The following is a 17432-nucleotide window of genomic DNA, read 5'->3' on the forward strand; positions in this document are numbered from 1 at the left end:
GACACCCTAAGGTGATTTCTAGGATGTAAATCATCAGGTTGTCTATCAGGGTAGCGGAAAAATACAGGACATGTGGAGAACAGTGGAACAATGCATACTGTGGTTCTTCAAAGGTTTCACAAAACGTCATTCACTTTCAAAGCTGGTGGATGTGTCGTCACGCCGACGTCCCTAATCTGACTCACCTGACATCCTCGAGCTTCCTGCTGATGGCTGAGCCCATATTGGAGAAGGCTGCCGTGGCCTTCAGACTCGCCTGAGACAGAGTCTCAGAAGTCCTCTTATAGCTGAAGCAGAGACGGGAGACAGAGAGGGAGAGGAAGGAGGGATGGGCAGCAAAAAGAGAGGACATGACTGTGATGAAAAGAGACTGAAGGATCAAAGACTGAAGAGAGGCATCAAGGACAGACCTAAACTCTGATGTCTTTTTCATTTTAAAAAAAAGCCTGAGAGCATCAGAATGCTGCACATTTCCTGTAATATAAAACCCATCAAACAATTTCACACAAGCCACAGGCAGAACTGTCAAGTGCACTGAACTCTTTCTCCTCGTTCAGTGGAGGAAAAACGTTTTTTCTAAACAGTGCTGACAGTTAACCACATTTCAAGGCATTCAGTGAGAGAAAAAGTACAGAGCCTGATGCATGTGGTGAAGAAGTTATGGATAATAAGGCTGTCATGGGGCTTCTGTTCTTTTTCAAAGGGCAGGATACTAAAAAGGAATCATACAAAATGTGAAACTTGTTAAAATCAAAAGTCACAAACTTAATAGGCAAATAAGGTGTGCTGTCAGGTCAAATGTCTGCATAATGTGGTAGGTAAGTACTCACGCAGTGGAAGTAGTGACCTCCTGCCAGGTTTTGCTGATGTTCTGTTTCAGCTCATTGAGAGGCGTGATGCCCAGCTTCCTCTTAATATCTGCCAACTGCTTCTCTTTGGCTGCCAGAACCTGGGTCAGAGTCTGGATCTCATCTTCAACCTGAGCGTACAAACACGGTTCCAGAGTTGTCTTATTTGATTTAAAATGTAAATGAGCTGCGCTTAAACTAGTCAACTTGTTTGGGTTCGTTGGAGAACCAAGGGAAAGCAGTAGGAACAAACAGAGGAGTATTAAATTGTATATGTATTTGAGAATCTTATACAGTACACTAATCTGATCATCAGGTGACATTTAAATTTTTAATTTTGTCAACTGCTGTTGTCTAAGTTTAATGATAAATCTGGGGATAATTACTACTGTTATTACAATGAAAAGACCAAATCTAACAACATATTTATATCCTGTAACTGACAAGTATTGCCTTTGTTCAGCCATAATACTAAGCAAATCCTAAAAAAGCCATTAAAAACTTAAAATTGATTGGTTCCACAAAAATCAGAAATTTTGAGTATTGGGTCATTTTGATAGAATTTAGTTTCTTAAGATTTTCTTGTAAACAATAAACAGAAAAAACACAATTTTTATTTGTTTGTGTCTGTCTAATGCAGCTACACCTTTTGAAACACAAAAAAGATTTTTCCACAAATATTTCAGGATAATGTTTGAGATTGTGTAAAATTTTAAGGATGTCCGAAAACTTTTTTCCACCACTGTATATGTGTATGACCTGTTATTAGGCCAACAGGCTGGAGGATGAGGACCTCAGACAGGTTTTAGAAAGTCAAGAAAGTACAGAAAGATGGCCTAATGCCAGTTGTATCCTTAAGAAAAATTTAAATGCTAGGTTGTCAAATTCAAAACAATTATGTTAAGAGTGCTGCTGGCAATATTGGCTGTCAGAGAAATTAAAAACTGAAAAGTAATCCAATTTGTGTGGCATGGTAAGTGAGGGATCAGACACAAGGGAAGACGTGTACTGCAGTACTGTTTGTATGACCACAGTCAGTAAAATTAAATGAAAGCATACTGAAATCATACATTAAGGCAACACAAAGCAGAAACACTGCCATCGACGTGGTGTACACATATGGTCATAGTGAAAATCAGCCATGCATATTCTGTTCTAACCATCTTCTGCTGTTTACTAGGACGCCTGTCTTTGATACAGCCGGTCATGTTCGACACCTGATCTTGACTCCCTGAACCACAACTTAATTAATCCCATCCTGACCTTGGCCAGCTCCTCCTGTAGCTCCTGACGCTCTTCCTCTGTCATGGCGGGGGGAGGAGGGGAGGGACCGACGGCCGTCACAGCATCTTCTCCCACCTCTGGGACGGACTCAGGCTGCTCCTGGGGACCTGGGAGGTAAAAAAAAAATAAAGAAAGAAAGAAAACAGCAAGCGAGCAGGTTTATTTTTACAGCACCTTGTCATACACAGAGGTCATTCAGAGTCCTTTACAGGCAAATGTAAAAATAAATAACATGTAATAATAATTTAATTTATTGAAAAACAGTACAGACAGCTACAATAAAATGCACACTGGTTTACAGAAAAATTAAAAGTGGTTAAAGCAGCTAAAAAGACAAGAAATTATAATAATCTATGAGAGATCAAGTGTCGAATAAACTAGAAATAATTAAAATTAAGTGAATAAAGGTGTATATAAGTTCAATGAAAGTGCAGGTAGTTTAGACCAGACTTTATAATAACACTGATTACTGAGAAGCAGTGGAAGAAAAAGAACAGTCTTCAGCTTAGTCTTAAAAATGGCTTCCAAGGGGAGCTGGTTTCCACAATGGCAGATTTAAGGCTATAAGTAGGGCCTTAAATTTAATTCTACATTTAACAGGATGCCAGGGCAGGGATATAAGAATTGAACAGTCCTATTATGGAAGTCAATAAGGAGTTCATTACAGAAGTCCACTCTGCATGTAATAAAAGCATTAATGCGTTTTTCTAGATTTTGCTGGCTCACATATTTCTCATCCTGGGAATGAGGACTCAGTTACACCTTTAAGTTGCCTGCGAATTTGAGATCTTAATCAATGATTATACTGAGATTCTGGATTGAAAGTAAATACTGAGTGCTAAATAAGAAAATGCATGAATGCGTCTCACTTGGCAAGTCAAAGACTCGTGTCGTCCTGTGGGACAAAATTCACTCGTTTTAAAGTTTAAAATGTGGAAAAAAATATATATTTTCACAGTGAAACTTCTGATGTTCACATTTTCAACATTTTTGGGAAATCTTTGAACCTTTTTTGGTAGAAAAAAAAAGAAATGTTAAAACTGTTTCTTAAGAACATTCACAAAAAAAAATCAACCAAAATCCAACGAATTTCGCTGGATTTTGGTTGATTTTTTTGTGAATGTTCTTAAAGAAAATATTAGAAGTTTTACTGATATAGATTTTTTTTTGGAAGATTTTTACAAATTTTTTGAAAATATATACAAGAATTGTAAAATTTGGAGGATTTTTTAAAAAAAACCAAAAGTTTTAAGGGGGAACTTTTAAGGAATTATTGGAATATTCTTCCTGATTTTCAGAAATTTGGGGAATTTTTTGCTGAATTTCTGGATTTTTTTCAGATAAGGCAACAATATTTTTTGGTCCTCGTAAATGAGGAGGGTTAAAGACATGTAGGTGCCCATGTTTTCTGTGTGACAGTAAACAGGTGGCATGAGAGGGGGGGTCTGACGTTCAAACTGTCACGCTATTTCCTCCAGAGGATAAAGAGACAAAGAAAGGTGGTGAATGAAAGACATCAGCAAGCGGTCCTGGAAAATATTCAGGACTCTGCTGTTTAATGAATGGTGCAGGCCAAGAGGGAGATGATCAAACACACGAGCTTTCATTCCTACTGTACAGACCCTCTCCTTCTCTCTCACACACTCGTAGTTTCCCTCCACACTCATACAGTATACAGTAGACACACTTCTCTTTGATGCTGCCTTTTCTGACAGGGCTGTGCCCAGTAGGAGCAGCAGTGCATCAATAATACAAAGTAGTTTCTAGATGGAGACATCCTGGGCTCAGACAGCGGGAGAGAACACAGGAGGGAGGGTTGTCAGGATCTGTGAGTCAAAAGGACTACAGCGCATGAGGATGTTCTGGGCCCGAAGTGAGCTGGAGTAGGGAGACACAAATCTGTCTCTGAGGTCATTTTTCTTTGTATCTCAGCCTTCCAATTATTTTAAGGAAGTAGAAATACAAAGGCAAAAATAGGGCAGTGTTTAAAAAAAAAAGGAAAAAGGGGAAACCCAAGAGCTGAATAAAACAGGACGAGGGGAAGAAGACAAAAAAAAAGGAACTGCTGGAGAATGAACTTAACGCGTGCAGTGTGCTTTTATCTCAGCAGGAAAGGAGGCAGGGCCATCATATAAACCGAGAACAAAGACAAAAACAGACCTGAGCGTGGATATGATTACAACATTGGCCTTAGGGGGTTTTTTGTAGCTTCTGAGCCCACAACATACTAGTAAGCGAATTTAGCTCGACCCATTTCATACATTCTGTAGGGATCTAAATGACAGTGTTTAACCGGCTAAATAACCACAGAATGAACTAAAAACATGTAAGGATTTGTTTGCTGGTGATCGTTATTCAGAAGACAACATGGCATGCAAATGTGGTCATGCAAACAGCCAGCGGCGAAGGGGTAGTTTAGCATAAAGACTAGGAAAAGGGGGCAACAGCTAGTGGAGATTTGTCCATATTTCTTCTTTCTCAATGGAAAAAAAAATCCTATACAGAAAATTAAATAACTAGATAGAGTCACGAGTCCCTGCCACCAGCCAAAAACATAACAGAGCACAACCCCCTACAGACACAAAAGATACAACACGTTGTAGTTAGTGGGTGGATGTTGTTATCCCCAAACAGAGCCAGGCTAGTTTTTGCTAAGCTAGGCTAACCATCTGCTCCTTTTAAGGTGCATAGAGGAAAGAAATAGCCAGATGCTATCACTACTGAACCACCACAGACACAACAACTGCATCATTCACAGCACACTACATGCAAGAATATATAAAAATCACACTCTGGTTACAAAGGTGATGTGAATCTATTACCATTTGTGGATGCTTTTTGGTCCTATCACACTTTTACTCCCTGTGGGCTCAATTTTCACCATAATTTAAGTTTTGCACCTCTATAGAAAGAGCACAAGCAGAGATAGAAGCAGAAAAAAAATAGAAAATAGTTTTGTACAGCATAACAAAATTAAAATGCCATAAATCATGAATGAAAGTGAATGAAGTCCTTTCATTATTTGGCAAAAAATGTGTTACTAATACTGTAAAGCTGCTCAACATACTACAGATATTTTACTACTTCTCAACTGGTTTTCATGCTTGTCTCCTCTCTGCTCTGTCCCTGAGTCCCTGAATTTTTGTCACGCGACCGTTGTTCACAACTGAGCCACTCATGTCTTCTCAGTTGCACCAAGGACTGCAGATTTTTTTGTTTGCTATAGAAAGTGGTTCGTACAATTTCTTTATTTTTGGTGAATTTTTTATCAGACATAAAGATTAAAGTGGTTTTAATGAACTACTATGATTTCAAAGTTGGATTTGGAGGATTTTCCAGATAGAAATGCATGTCACACACGATTAGTTCAAGGAAAGTTGGAAAAATTGTAGATTCTTTCTGCTTTTACAGTTTCTGACTTTGGTAAGTGGTGTCATTTTGACAATTTTTTTCAAAGACAAAATGCCTGTTAAACTGCCAGTGGGTTTGGGGACTAAAAGGGTTAATCTCCCTCAACGATCACACCAATCCCACAATTCTGTGTTGCGCTAGCAGTTAAAAGAAACAGTCTTTGCTTGTATAGCTTGCATTTTACAGTTGACAGTACAGCTTCATAGGTTCCTCCTGGTGTCGTCTCTACTAGCACTAAGTCTTTGCCGTCATACAACTGCCACACAAAAACATGTAAGAAAATGAAGCAGACATTTCCAAACACCTGTGAGTTCTCTTTTGCATGGTGTAGTGACACACCCTGCAGTACGCTTCACTGCAGCAATGGGAAAAATAACATTACCAGAGGCTGGCAAAAAACACGCCTCTTAGCTGGAGATAAGACGTTCTTTGGAAAGAGTTATTTTACTTATTCACATTGAGAATGTTTTAACATATAATCTCACTAAAAGGAATGCCATTTCAGGTCCATTTTCACATCTAGCCTCCTCCTCCCACGTCATTCCAAACACTTGGCATCTTGTCTCTCTTTCATGTCTCACCCCAACACTTAAAAGAAAACACATTTCAACAAAGACTGAAATGCTAGGGCAGAGATACAAAAATCACAAAAATCTAGCAATACATACTCCCACAAACAGTGGAATTTGCTCACAACTGTCTAGAGAGCTGTTAATGAAATTACAGCCCTCCGATCGCATATTGTTATTAAAAGCTGAGAGCTGTGCTGCACCATTACTCATTCCTTTTATATTTAATTAACACCATGGGAATAAGAAGAGCTGATTGGACATCTCTCAAGAGCAAATATTTATATGTCAAAACACACTGAAGCGAGAAAAGCGCAAATCAGTGACAAATGGTTTAACAGAGGAAACAAAGGCGGGCATTGCAGTAATTAAGTGAGAGGATATACAGAGGAAATTCTCTTTCAGTATTCAGTCCTGAAACCACCCCCACTGGCCCTCTGAACTGTATTAATTCATATGCCCTCAAGCGATTCTCCCCTCGTATCTCTCTTGTGTGTTACATTTGCCCTCTCCTTCCTACTACTGGTGATATGGCAGTGTCACACACACAATATACAGATACACCTTCTGACAAAGACAGCATTGTGTAATAGTCACACTTCCCCTTATAATACCAATGCTTACAATTTTCCCTCTGTATCTATACACATACTCATTTTAATGACCTTCATTGTTCTAAGGAACTAAATTTCTATCGAATTCTTTCTTGAAACACCTCATCAGACTTATCTGCAGCAGGCAGCAGTGCAGGATCTCTATGTCTGTAGGCAACTGTGGTAAGAGTGAATGTATCAGTTGGATGTGTTTCCATCAGTAGGTGCAGAAAGGAAAAGAAAAAAAAACCAAAGGGAGAGAGAGACAGAGAAAGAGAGAAGTTTGTATGCGAGTGTAGGCAGAAGTTTGGCTTGCTGCACCAAACTGCATACCCACCCACACCACTGCCCAACCTCTGCGGTTGAGCTCATTTCCTCTTAACAAGTTCTGCCCCGTGACCACCAACTCTATGTAGCTGTCAAATCTGTAGCAACTAATTAGAAAAGCAAGGCTTTAAAACTGAAAGCTTGCCTGAAAAGAGCAACATTTTAACAGACTGCCAGCATTTAATTATCTCTCCTTTTGTGATAACAAGTTAAAGGAAAGGCAGTGATTTTGTCTAGGTCCACTGAACTAATGCAGCCTAATCATTGAGTAACTGCATTACTGTATAGTTTCCACTTTATCATTATGACTGAGCAACACAAAGACATGGAATTGGTAGATTACTTGAGTGTGGAAGCTGATTTAAGTTACATAACACAATGTTGTTGTGTTATGACAAAACTGAAATAGTGAACACCCAGGAGTAAAACTACAAAACACAGACACAAACAACTGATCCTCCACATTTCATCTCTACACACCATTAGAAGAAAGGCTCGACAAAGACTACAAAGCGCTCAGCACAAACACAAAGTGACACTAGAATTGTTATGAGGATGCTTCCGGCTCTACAATCCAACCTCTGCCAATGAAAATAAGTTACTTGTAATGTGCTTATTTAGGTTTAATTAAATCAATACTGACAAACAGTACAGGATCTGCTTGACCTATTCCATAGATCAGTGTGTGATGAGAATAACATGGTGAAGAATTCACTGTAAAGACAGCTCAAATGGACATGTAGCATGCCATAGAACTAAATTCAGTTAAAGAATTGCTAATTGCTACATTTCTCACTTTGAAAACCAGAACATAATAAGCATTATTCACTCTCAGAGAAATAGCAAAACCTCCATAATTTCTAACACACACAACACACAAATGCAGGGTGCAGACCAGGGAAATGTTTGGAAGAACCACCTGATGAAAGCAAAATAGATGGAAAGATTTAGGAAATAATGCACAGTGTATGTGAGAATAATCGGAACCATAACAAAAAACAACTAATGTATATCAGATTATGACCGTCTGAACTGGAGACACTGATAACTAAATTAAAGCAAAATGAAAATTGGCAAAAGCTGCTGTCACACACGCCACCAACCATTATCAGTTGTTCCCTCCCCCTCTCAGTTTGTGTTCCCCCAAATTCTTCCCGTTCAATGAACCAAACCCATGTTTTGTCTCGGTGTCCAGAACACACACACACACCCTCCACTCGGCCTCTCCCTTTCCTCCTTGTGATTACCTCTGGTTTTGACAGCTGGTGAGCTGGGCGGTGTGTCGCTGTATGCTGGGGAGAGATAGAGGTAGCTGGAGTTGACTCCTTGTTCAAAGTCAAATGGAGAGTGGTATTCCTCCAGAGGCTCCATATTTACCGCTGACAGAGTGTTGTTGGTCAGAGCGACTACCACCTATTTGCCACCACTACTACCTAAGCAAAGCGAGCCCAGGGCTGATTGTCTGCATGTGATCCGAGCACGTGTCCGTTGTCTGTGTCTCCTTGTTTACAGCACCCTGGATTCTTGTGGAGCATGTAATGGAGAGACACTCAGTGTCCGAGTGTATGCATGCACAAGGAAGTACAATTTGGATTGAGGTAATCAGAAGGTCAGAATGACACTGCAGTGACGTCAGGTATTCATTCTCCTCTCTGCAACAGGCCCAGGTGTTGTAAATCCTCTGCTCCTTACTTGCTGTTAATAAGTTACCTGTCCCTTCAAGCAGGTGTTGCAGCAGGCCCACACCCACTTCCTTGTCACTGTAATCCCAAAGGTCAACCCTTGTTCCATCTTTCAAACATCCGTTTGCGCAATCAGTGCCATTTTGAGATGCTAGCCACCGTTAGCTAGAGCCGCAGTGATATTGCATTACAGTCCAGTTTCAATACTCCCAGGTCCCTCTGCCAATTCCCTTCCTCCCTCACTTTCCCATCATCCAGCCTGTCATCCAAGGAGGAAATAAGAGAGGTCCCATTTGTGTGGGCAGGTCACGTGATGTGTGTGGGTAGGGGCGCATTAGATGAAAAGCATAATCTGCAGCGTCCCAGATTACAGCGAAACGCTAATCCGGGGTGGCCGGTCCAGCTCCAAGCAGCAGTAAAGCTAGTCAGCTCGAATGGAGAAGAAAGAGTGCCAGAGGCTACGCTAGGTATTGTATGTGTGCACTTGAGGGAAAGTGCTCTGTCTAGTAAAGGGAAAGCTATGCATGTGTCACTGTGTATGTTCATACAAGCTAATGCATTCACCACTGTTGATATTTACTGAGCAATACATCTGCATAATGGAAATCCTCCATTGGTTAAAAACATTCTTTCAATCAAAATTCTTTACCGAAAGTAGTCTTGCTGTCTCATCTTTCTACCTACTAAACAGATCTATGACATAATACAAGAACTTGATCTTCACAATTGAGAAAAAAAATGTAAGAATAATTTGTGTCACATTTCACTCAAACACATCGGTAGAGTGTCAGCAGACAGCAAACATCTCAATGTATTCAGACACCTGCTGGGAAGTTCAAGGCTGCAGTGAAATGGAAAAGCAGTCTGGGGACATTCCCGTACAAATTTTATGAAAGGATGACAAGATGCTGTCAAAGAGCTCCAAGGCTTTGTGGGAGGAGGTGGAAAAAAGACATCAGTTGGTTTAACCATGAGTGGGTGAGCCAGCTGATAACTTACCCCAGTAAGAAGGATCACTAAAATTCAGATGTAAATTGGTTTGAAATGTATTCTTGATGCATTCAGGAAGATTAACTAAAGCCAGAATTAAAGATGACAGTTTGGTCTGGTGAACAATCACCACTGAAAACTAAAGGGTGAAGTCAGCAAAGGTAATACTGGCACAAAAACAAATGAGCACATCAGAAATGTTAACAACCAGTAAATTAATCTGAAAACTCTACACATAAATCACGTTCTCCACATTGAATTCCCATCAGGCCTCCTCAGCCATCCTTCTTCTATTGTAAGGAGCCAGACAAGTATGTTTACGTGATTTTCTCCAGGAAATACCTGGGATTAAAGAGAGAATAGCAGCTGCTCTCCTGCAAGTATTGAAGCACTAGGGGACAAATTCCACAATTGACTACAGTCATGTGCAAAAATAGGCCCATCTCGTGGAGACTGCTGTCATTTTTGACATATTTGAACAAGAAAACAGTTGATCCTCTTTGAAACAATGCTTACAGATAAACATACTGTCACTAAAGAAAAATACAAGGAAAATTAGCTTCATTTACGACACAAAAGCACGGATATATCTAATACTCTTCTGTGAAAAGAAAGCACTTAGTCTCTGACATCAGCCTGCTGGAAATTTTCACCGCTCTCCAGCTGTAAGATGTTTGAGGGTTTCCTTGAAAGTGCTGTCTATTTCAAATCCTTTCACCCCATTTCAATGGAACTAACGCATCCATAACCCTCCATTTCTTCTGCTTGGTGAATTTTCTACTGTGCTTGCAATCATTATCCTATTAAATGGTACACTTCTGGTTCAACTTAAATTTTCAGACAGATGGCCTCACATTATCTTAAGGCACTCTTTGATAAGATGCAGAATTCACGGTTGAATGAATGACTGCAAGATGCCCAGTGTCTAAGGCAGCGAATCAACCTCAAACCATAACATTTTCTTGACCATGCTTCACAGTTATTGTGCAGTTCCTCCCCTGAAAGCCTGTTCAGGGTTCTTGGAGAACTGTTTTTTTTTTTGCATGAAACTGTTCACTCTAGGGCTGTTTTTGCTGGCACAACTAGTCATTTCTTTAATTTAAATGATCAAAAATGACTAAAATATGTCAATTTTATGTGCCATTTGATTGAAAATGTCACCTTTATCTGTAGGCACTGTTTCAAAGACGATCACGTGTTTGCAATTCAATGAAATGTTCTTATTTTTCTACACAACTCTAAGTCAAAGTGAAGAAAATGGATGACTCGCATTATTTAATCAAGTCCATAATAACAACAGTGGCATTGTAATTACCGATGCAGACAGGATAAATTATTGATTTCAATGTAATGCAAGCCTCACTGTACGCGTGATAAGCCTGTAAAAACAAAGTTGCGGGTCATACAAGGCTAACTAATGTGGCCTGATCTGAGTCAGGGGTCTAGTGAAGCACTCTTTCATTCAGCAAGATCAGCCCTGAAGTGACAAGCTTACAGTCACTCAGCACATCAAGGACAGTGAATCCTTGCCAGTAGTTTTCCTCTCTTGCTGCTCAGATTTGTGGTCTTTTTGCTATTTTGTTTCAGATATTTTAACTTTGGTCTACATTATTGCTATTGAGAGAATAATATGTGGCCATGCTGAAACATTCAAGCACAAATCCTTTCTACTCTACTACTATTTACAGAAGTCCCTCTTACGCCTTAAGGGTAACAACTGTTCTTTTTCTTACACCCAGCAACTGTAAATCTATAAATAACAAGCAAAATGAATTTAGTGTTGTCAACATGGTAGTTAACAGCTATCTTGGCCATGATGTCCACTCTGCAGCCCTCCTAACTAGTAGAACCACTGATTCACGATGCACTGGATTCATGTGACATTTGTTAAAAAGAAATGATTACTATGCTTGAATTGGATAAATTATTTAATATTGTGAAATCGTCACAAATCAGAAAATTTCAGCAAACAATTTTAGGGTGCTCTTTGAGTGGGTTGTTTGCTAAATTATATCTAATTTATGAATCTAAATACACAAGAAGACCAAAAACTCATGGTTCTGCTCATCCAGGCTGTAAGCAGGAACAAACAGCTATTTTAAAGTGGTTAATGAAGCACAGCATGAGATCAATTACCTTACTGTTCAAGGCCTAGCCTGTCACATGATTAGCCTAAAACAAGAATCATGAGACATGGATGACTGTGGATGCTTCGACTGGGCCCCCGAAGTTCCCATTAGATGTGCATCACGATAAAACAGGAAGAAAAGCAGGGAGTAGCTACACCTCAGACACACATCATACTGTACAAATGTTCCACAAGACTTTCTGGTGCACCACTGGAGGTAAACAAATAGATAAAAGCTGGTTCACAGAATAATGTGACAAATTTGGAAAAGTACCTCAATTGCTTTCTTTTTAGGAGTTAGACGTGAAGATTGGAACACATTTAGGCTAAGTATGAAGCTACTGCTAGTGGATGGTTCCCACATAGATTGGAAAGAAGTGGAAAGAACGAGCTGCCCCAGTTTGGCTTCCCACAAAGTATAACTCACTATCAATTTTCTTGTCTAAATTTCATCCAGCAGGCAATTGAACATATCCTTCAAAGTGTTAAACTATTCCTTTAAACAGGCTAAATAAACTAAATCAGGTTCTTTGCTCAAACACAAGGTCGAAAATATGCACACTTATGTTTTTTTAATATTAAAAGTTACCCTCACACAACGTCCACAGTGCCTTAACTGTCACATCATGGCTGATCGGTTGACATGGTTATAATTCCACCTGGACGTTAAAATGGATGCAGGGAAGCCGGTGTTGTACTTGCTGTTTCTACAACACATTTCCTTCATCTACAGACCACATTATTATTTAGTACAGATGCATATTTTTGTAGCATATGATACAAATTAATTTAGAAGACAAAACACATTATTCTCTGCAAGAATAACCCAGTAGGACCTGCTTTTTTTCAATCACATCTCAGTCAGACTCATGTTGAAAACACTGCCTTGAGATATTATTATTTAATTCCCTCCCCACTGTCACCAAGTTTTGCTCAATGGTAAATTATCGGGATTCTTCCTATAATGCAGTAAGGTCTTAACCTTAATATGTAAAATGCCTCAAGATTATGTAAGTTATGCTTTAAAAAAATGAATTGAAATGGAAAAAATAAGCAGTCAATTAAAGGTACATTTGTATTCTACTGTGTCTAAAAGCGAGATAATCTATTTACGGATCAGATTTATAGATCAACAGATGACAAAAAAGTCCAGTCCCCCTGGAATAACTTAGTTAGGTACCTCATTTTTTTGCACAGTATTTGTAGATCTCATTTATAGGCATCTAAATATTATACTGAAATAACGTTAAAAAGGAACAGAATTATATATTAAATCCTAAGTTTTTTAATTACTGATAATATATACAGCTCCTGTGCTCCATTTGACAGTGAAACATGAAGCTTCTTCCACCAGTGTCATGTTGGAATATGGTCTGTGTGATACCAGAGCTACCAGACAGGTGAGAACGCTGCTTGGCCAAAGCTCACAGGTTATTGAAAAATTCTACATAAAGCCATGAAATGGCCTCTTAGTTTCTTTTCAGTCCCATTTTGTAAGGACTATAAAAGTTGTATTTTAGTGCATATAAAATAATTCGCTCACCCATCAAATATGCAGTATTGTGATGTGTATTTGAGTTCTGAATAGTCATATGTAATGTGGTTTCCATTACTCTCTGCGAGCGCTGTGCTGTAAACCCAATAAACTGAGCATAGTGCAGCAGTTTGACAGACTAAAATATTCAGACTATCCTATGTAACATATCATACTTTAATCACGCACCACGTTTGCTTCAGAAGCACTTTCCTTCAGGTAACTCTAAAGTTGTCAAATACACAGCGGGGCCTTCCTTTAATCTTGGAGATAAAATGTGCAAATATGCTGACGCTCGTGTTTCAATCTGCAGATTTTTTTAAATAGGCCAAAGACTCTGAGTAGTACGGTTTTAGTTAAATAACAACCTACATCAAGAGCACCCTTTAAAATGACCTATGATACCCATGACTTCTGTCAGATGCATTTCTAGGAAGACTTAGTAATAGTTTTGCTAAACAAACATCTGATTCCACCTTAATGCAACATCCAGGCAAGAGTGAGAAAGTTCCAAAATTCCAAGTTGGCATTTGCTGACATGATCTAACAAATAATAGCAAACCTTAACATATGCCCCTACAGTAGTTGTTGCTACCCTTTACAATCCATTAAAAATCCTGTATCCTTTAAAAAATATTTATCTTAATTGGGGTTTTATTTACTTGAGAAAAATTGTCCATTTTGTTTATTAAATTGGTACAAATAACAGGAAAGGCACATATTTCTGTTAAATAAGATGAGACAGAATATTAGACATAAACGTATGATTTTGTTCTGCTAAATGCATTTCCTGCTCTAACAAATCTGCTGTACATTGCTGGGGGGATGTTGTCTGTGAGAAGACTTCCTCCGATGCCTGAAAGCAGCCGGTTGTCCCTCATATAAATCTAATAAGGCAAAAATGCTGGCCACTGTTTGTGATCAATCTCATAAGACAAGCAAGTTGGAAAAACAAGACGGCCTGGTAAGCCTGACTGTGTCCCTTTTGAACAAAAAGTGTATGCTTTTATAAAGGACGCACAAAATAGTAGAAATAGACAACATCCACACAACAGCCACCGACATTCGAAGAGGTTCAGTCTGGAATACATTAACATAATTGCAAAAACCATGTTTCAGTTCAAGAGCCTTTGACATTGACCTGGAACAATATTCCTTAGAAAGCTTTTAGTCTGAGTCGTCTGTGGGAGTATTCACATTTTCACTGCATGTCAAAGTCAAACATAGTCTTTCCATAGTATAGAAATGCCACAAATGCAAATGAATCAATTAAGTTTTCCACAAAATATCACGCAGCCAAAACTATGTGCTAGTCCCCGAAAATTACTAAATAAAAAAAAGACAACGACTGAGTCAAAGAGAGTCCAATTAAAGCAGAAAAAAAAGAAAGAAAGGGGAAAACAAAAGGATCCATATGATCTAAAGTCATTATTGGAAATTCCATTTAGCTACAGGGTAAAGCGAGCACAAAGAAAGATATGCTTGTTATACAAAGGTCATCTACGCACACAGGAGTGCAGACTCCTTTGAGAAGCACCAGTCAAAGCACTCAATGTGCACTGACCTTGCTGCTGGTAAAACATGATAACCTCGCCTCATTTCATTTTGTTATTTGCAGTGAAATACTAACAAAAGATGCGGAAGAATACCTACGCATAAAGTGAAGTAAACCCACGAAACAAAAAATATATTTATTTTAAAAGGCGAGATCTGTAATGATGTGCCTTAATGTGCCTTTTTAGTCTTAAATACTGGCTACTGAAATCCAACAGGTGACAGTGACATGGAGAAGAATAAACACTGCAGCTAGAGATGGTAGGTGGTTACAGCTGCACAGATACCTGCAGAAAAGTGTGGCAATGAAATGGACTTTGCTGTCTGTTGCCATGACATTGTGACTAAAAAGAGAACACAATAGTTCCTATAATGAGATTTAAAGTGCCACATTGACAGCTCAGATGAATGAACTTTTGCTGGCTGAAGAAGCAAAGCAAACAACACCATAATGCTGCAGTAAAGTTAGAGCTTATAGAGTTTCCCATTGTCTGCTGAATTGATTTGGTTTGCAAATAAAAATTACTATATAATTTTCACTTACTTTTGTTTACCTGTGTAAGGAATAATATGATTTTGATGAATACCATTCTGCAATACCAAAAGAAGTTTGGAATTCATCATTTTTTTAACTGTGTTGTCAAGGCCTCGTAAGACAACTTCTACAGTAACAAGAAGACAAGGTATTTGCTGTCTGAACTATGAGTGCATCAGCTGCACACATGAGGTGAAGAAATGCATAATGTGGTAATGCAAACCTCATTCGGTCTCATGTTAGGACACCACAAATGATCAACCAGTAATATTTTACATCTGTTGATCCAGCGTCAATATACAAAATATTCTGTGCCTTGTCCTTTGATTATATGAAAAAAAAATACAGACGTCAGGAAATTACATTTGTGAAACCTTGGGGGTGAAGACTACTTTTGCTGAAGGAAAAAACATTTTTTTGTTTGTTTCTTTAAACCTAGCATCTGCCTGAGGTGAACAAATAAACTTCTGTTTCTTTTCTCCACAAGAACAACATGGTGCTGTTAGGTGCAAATAAAAGTGAATAAAATTGTGTTTATCTTGGTTCAGAATGGGCCTTTGGTAAGACTGGTCTGTGTAAGTAAGTCTGTTACCTTATTGGACAAACATTTATGCTTTTTCCAAAAACGGGTAAACCAAAATGACTATTGTACCAAGCAAACTAAATTCGAATCAACAAATCTGGTTACTTTTTTTTATTCTTATAATTTTAATGCTGGTATTCTTCTTTGGCACTGGGAAAAAACCTCTTAACAGTGACCCAAAAATCCCTTTATGCAGGAAAACTCCTGTTTGAAGAATAATTCTTTCTTAATTCTTTGCAATTTTCTTGTATTGCAGAAAAAACACATGCAATTGCGTGTGGAACAGCTGTTGCAATAGACAAAAGTACAGTGGTGCAGAGGAGTAAGAGAGCAGATGGCTGCCTAGCAGGAACGCATCCAGACAGATGTGGGAGAAGAAGGGGAGCAGGAATGGCAGGTACAATACATTCACAGCATACCTGTGGTTTGTACACTCAGCTGCTTGTGCTCTGGCAGTTTGACCTCACCGACAAATTAAACAGCACTACCACTTTGACACAGAATGGAAGTGTGACACGTTCACATAAAACGGCTGTTTTGCAGTGCAAAAACAGAATCAGAAATAGAGAGACTTGACTAAGCCAGATGTGGTACAATTAGCGTGCAATTAGCTGTCAAACGGGTGTAACCTATTTGTATGGGTTAGGTTTTCAGTTAAAGAACAGTTTTCACTGCTTTTCACTGCCTGTCAAAGTTCTATCTTGTTTTTTTAAAACGTAAACTGAAACGACAACTTCCTCGTTTGTTTTTAAGTAGCTCATCACATGTTGAAATGCTGGATTAATTTGTGTGTAATTTAGTAGTTCCGTGGTATTTTTATGTACCTTATAAGTCCATAGTATCAATATATTTTCTTCCACAAGTCTCAGTGTCGCTGTCTTTGTCACAAAATGTACTGAATTCACTTCATATGAACTTTGAAAGGTAGCATATGTTCTCAACGGACTAACTTCAGTCGCAGCACAAAGTTAGCTAAGTTTGCTAACTTTCATGTGAGACAAAGTAGTTTCAGAGTACTTTCGGTTATGACACTGACACACTGACACGCTTCAGTAAAATAATTACCTTTCTCGGCATCCTCCATCGTACGTCCGACCGTTGTTTCTGGCTGTTTTATGTCCAGAGTGTGCAGGTAGCTGACTTTACGATAGCAGGTCTTCCTGTTCTCTCCCTCATGTTGCCAGGCAGCCCAACGTACGTGCGAGGTGGGGTTCTCCGTGACGTCATGACGCAGCAGTGTAAACAGAGGCGAGCACGTGGATCAAGTTTTACACCATCAACAATGCACAGCTGCACGACAAGGACACGTCATTATTTGTTTTTTTTCACTGTCCAACGCAGACTTAAATGCGCAGTCACATCTCAGTTATACACGCTTATACAATATAATTATA

At 38.9% G+C, this 17432-nt stretch overlaps 1 protein-coding gene across 4 annotated transcripts in view; it reads right to left on the reverse strand.

Annotated features, from left to right (window-relative positions):
• tpd52 (tumor protein D52) overlaps positions 1-17278 on the reverse strand; it is a 24530-nt gene extending 7252 nt beyond the window's left edge. The window contains exons 1-4 of one of the 4 annotated variants that reach the window (XM_023268773.3): positions 17104-17278; positions 2112-2239; positions 831-979; positions 186-287 (exon numbers count right to left, since the gene is read on the reverse strand). In XM_023268773.3, the coding sequence (XP_023124541.1) occupies positions 186-287; positions 831-979; positions 2112-2239; positions 17104-17122 (398 nt within the window). In that variant the 5' untranslated portion in view covers positions 17123-17278. Of the gene's footprint in view, positions 1-181; positions 288-830; positions 980-2111; positions 2240-8279; positions 8934-17103 lie in introns of those variants that run through there. The other 3 variants (XM_023268770.3, XM_023268772.3, XM_023268774.3) reach the window with 3 other exon arrangements.
• Between the last annotated feature and the right edge of the window lie 154 nt (positions 17279-17432).

The sequence above is a fragment of the Amphiprion ocellaris genome, chromosome 15 (genome assembly GCF_022539595.1).
Source record: "Amphiprion ocellaris isolate individual 3 ecotype Okinawa chromosome 15, ASM2253959v1, whole genome shotgun sequence".
NCBI classification, from domain to species: domain Eukaryota; kingdom Metazoa; phylum Chordata; class Actinopteri; family Pomacentridae; genus Amphiprion; species Amphiprion ocellaris.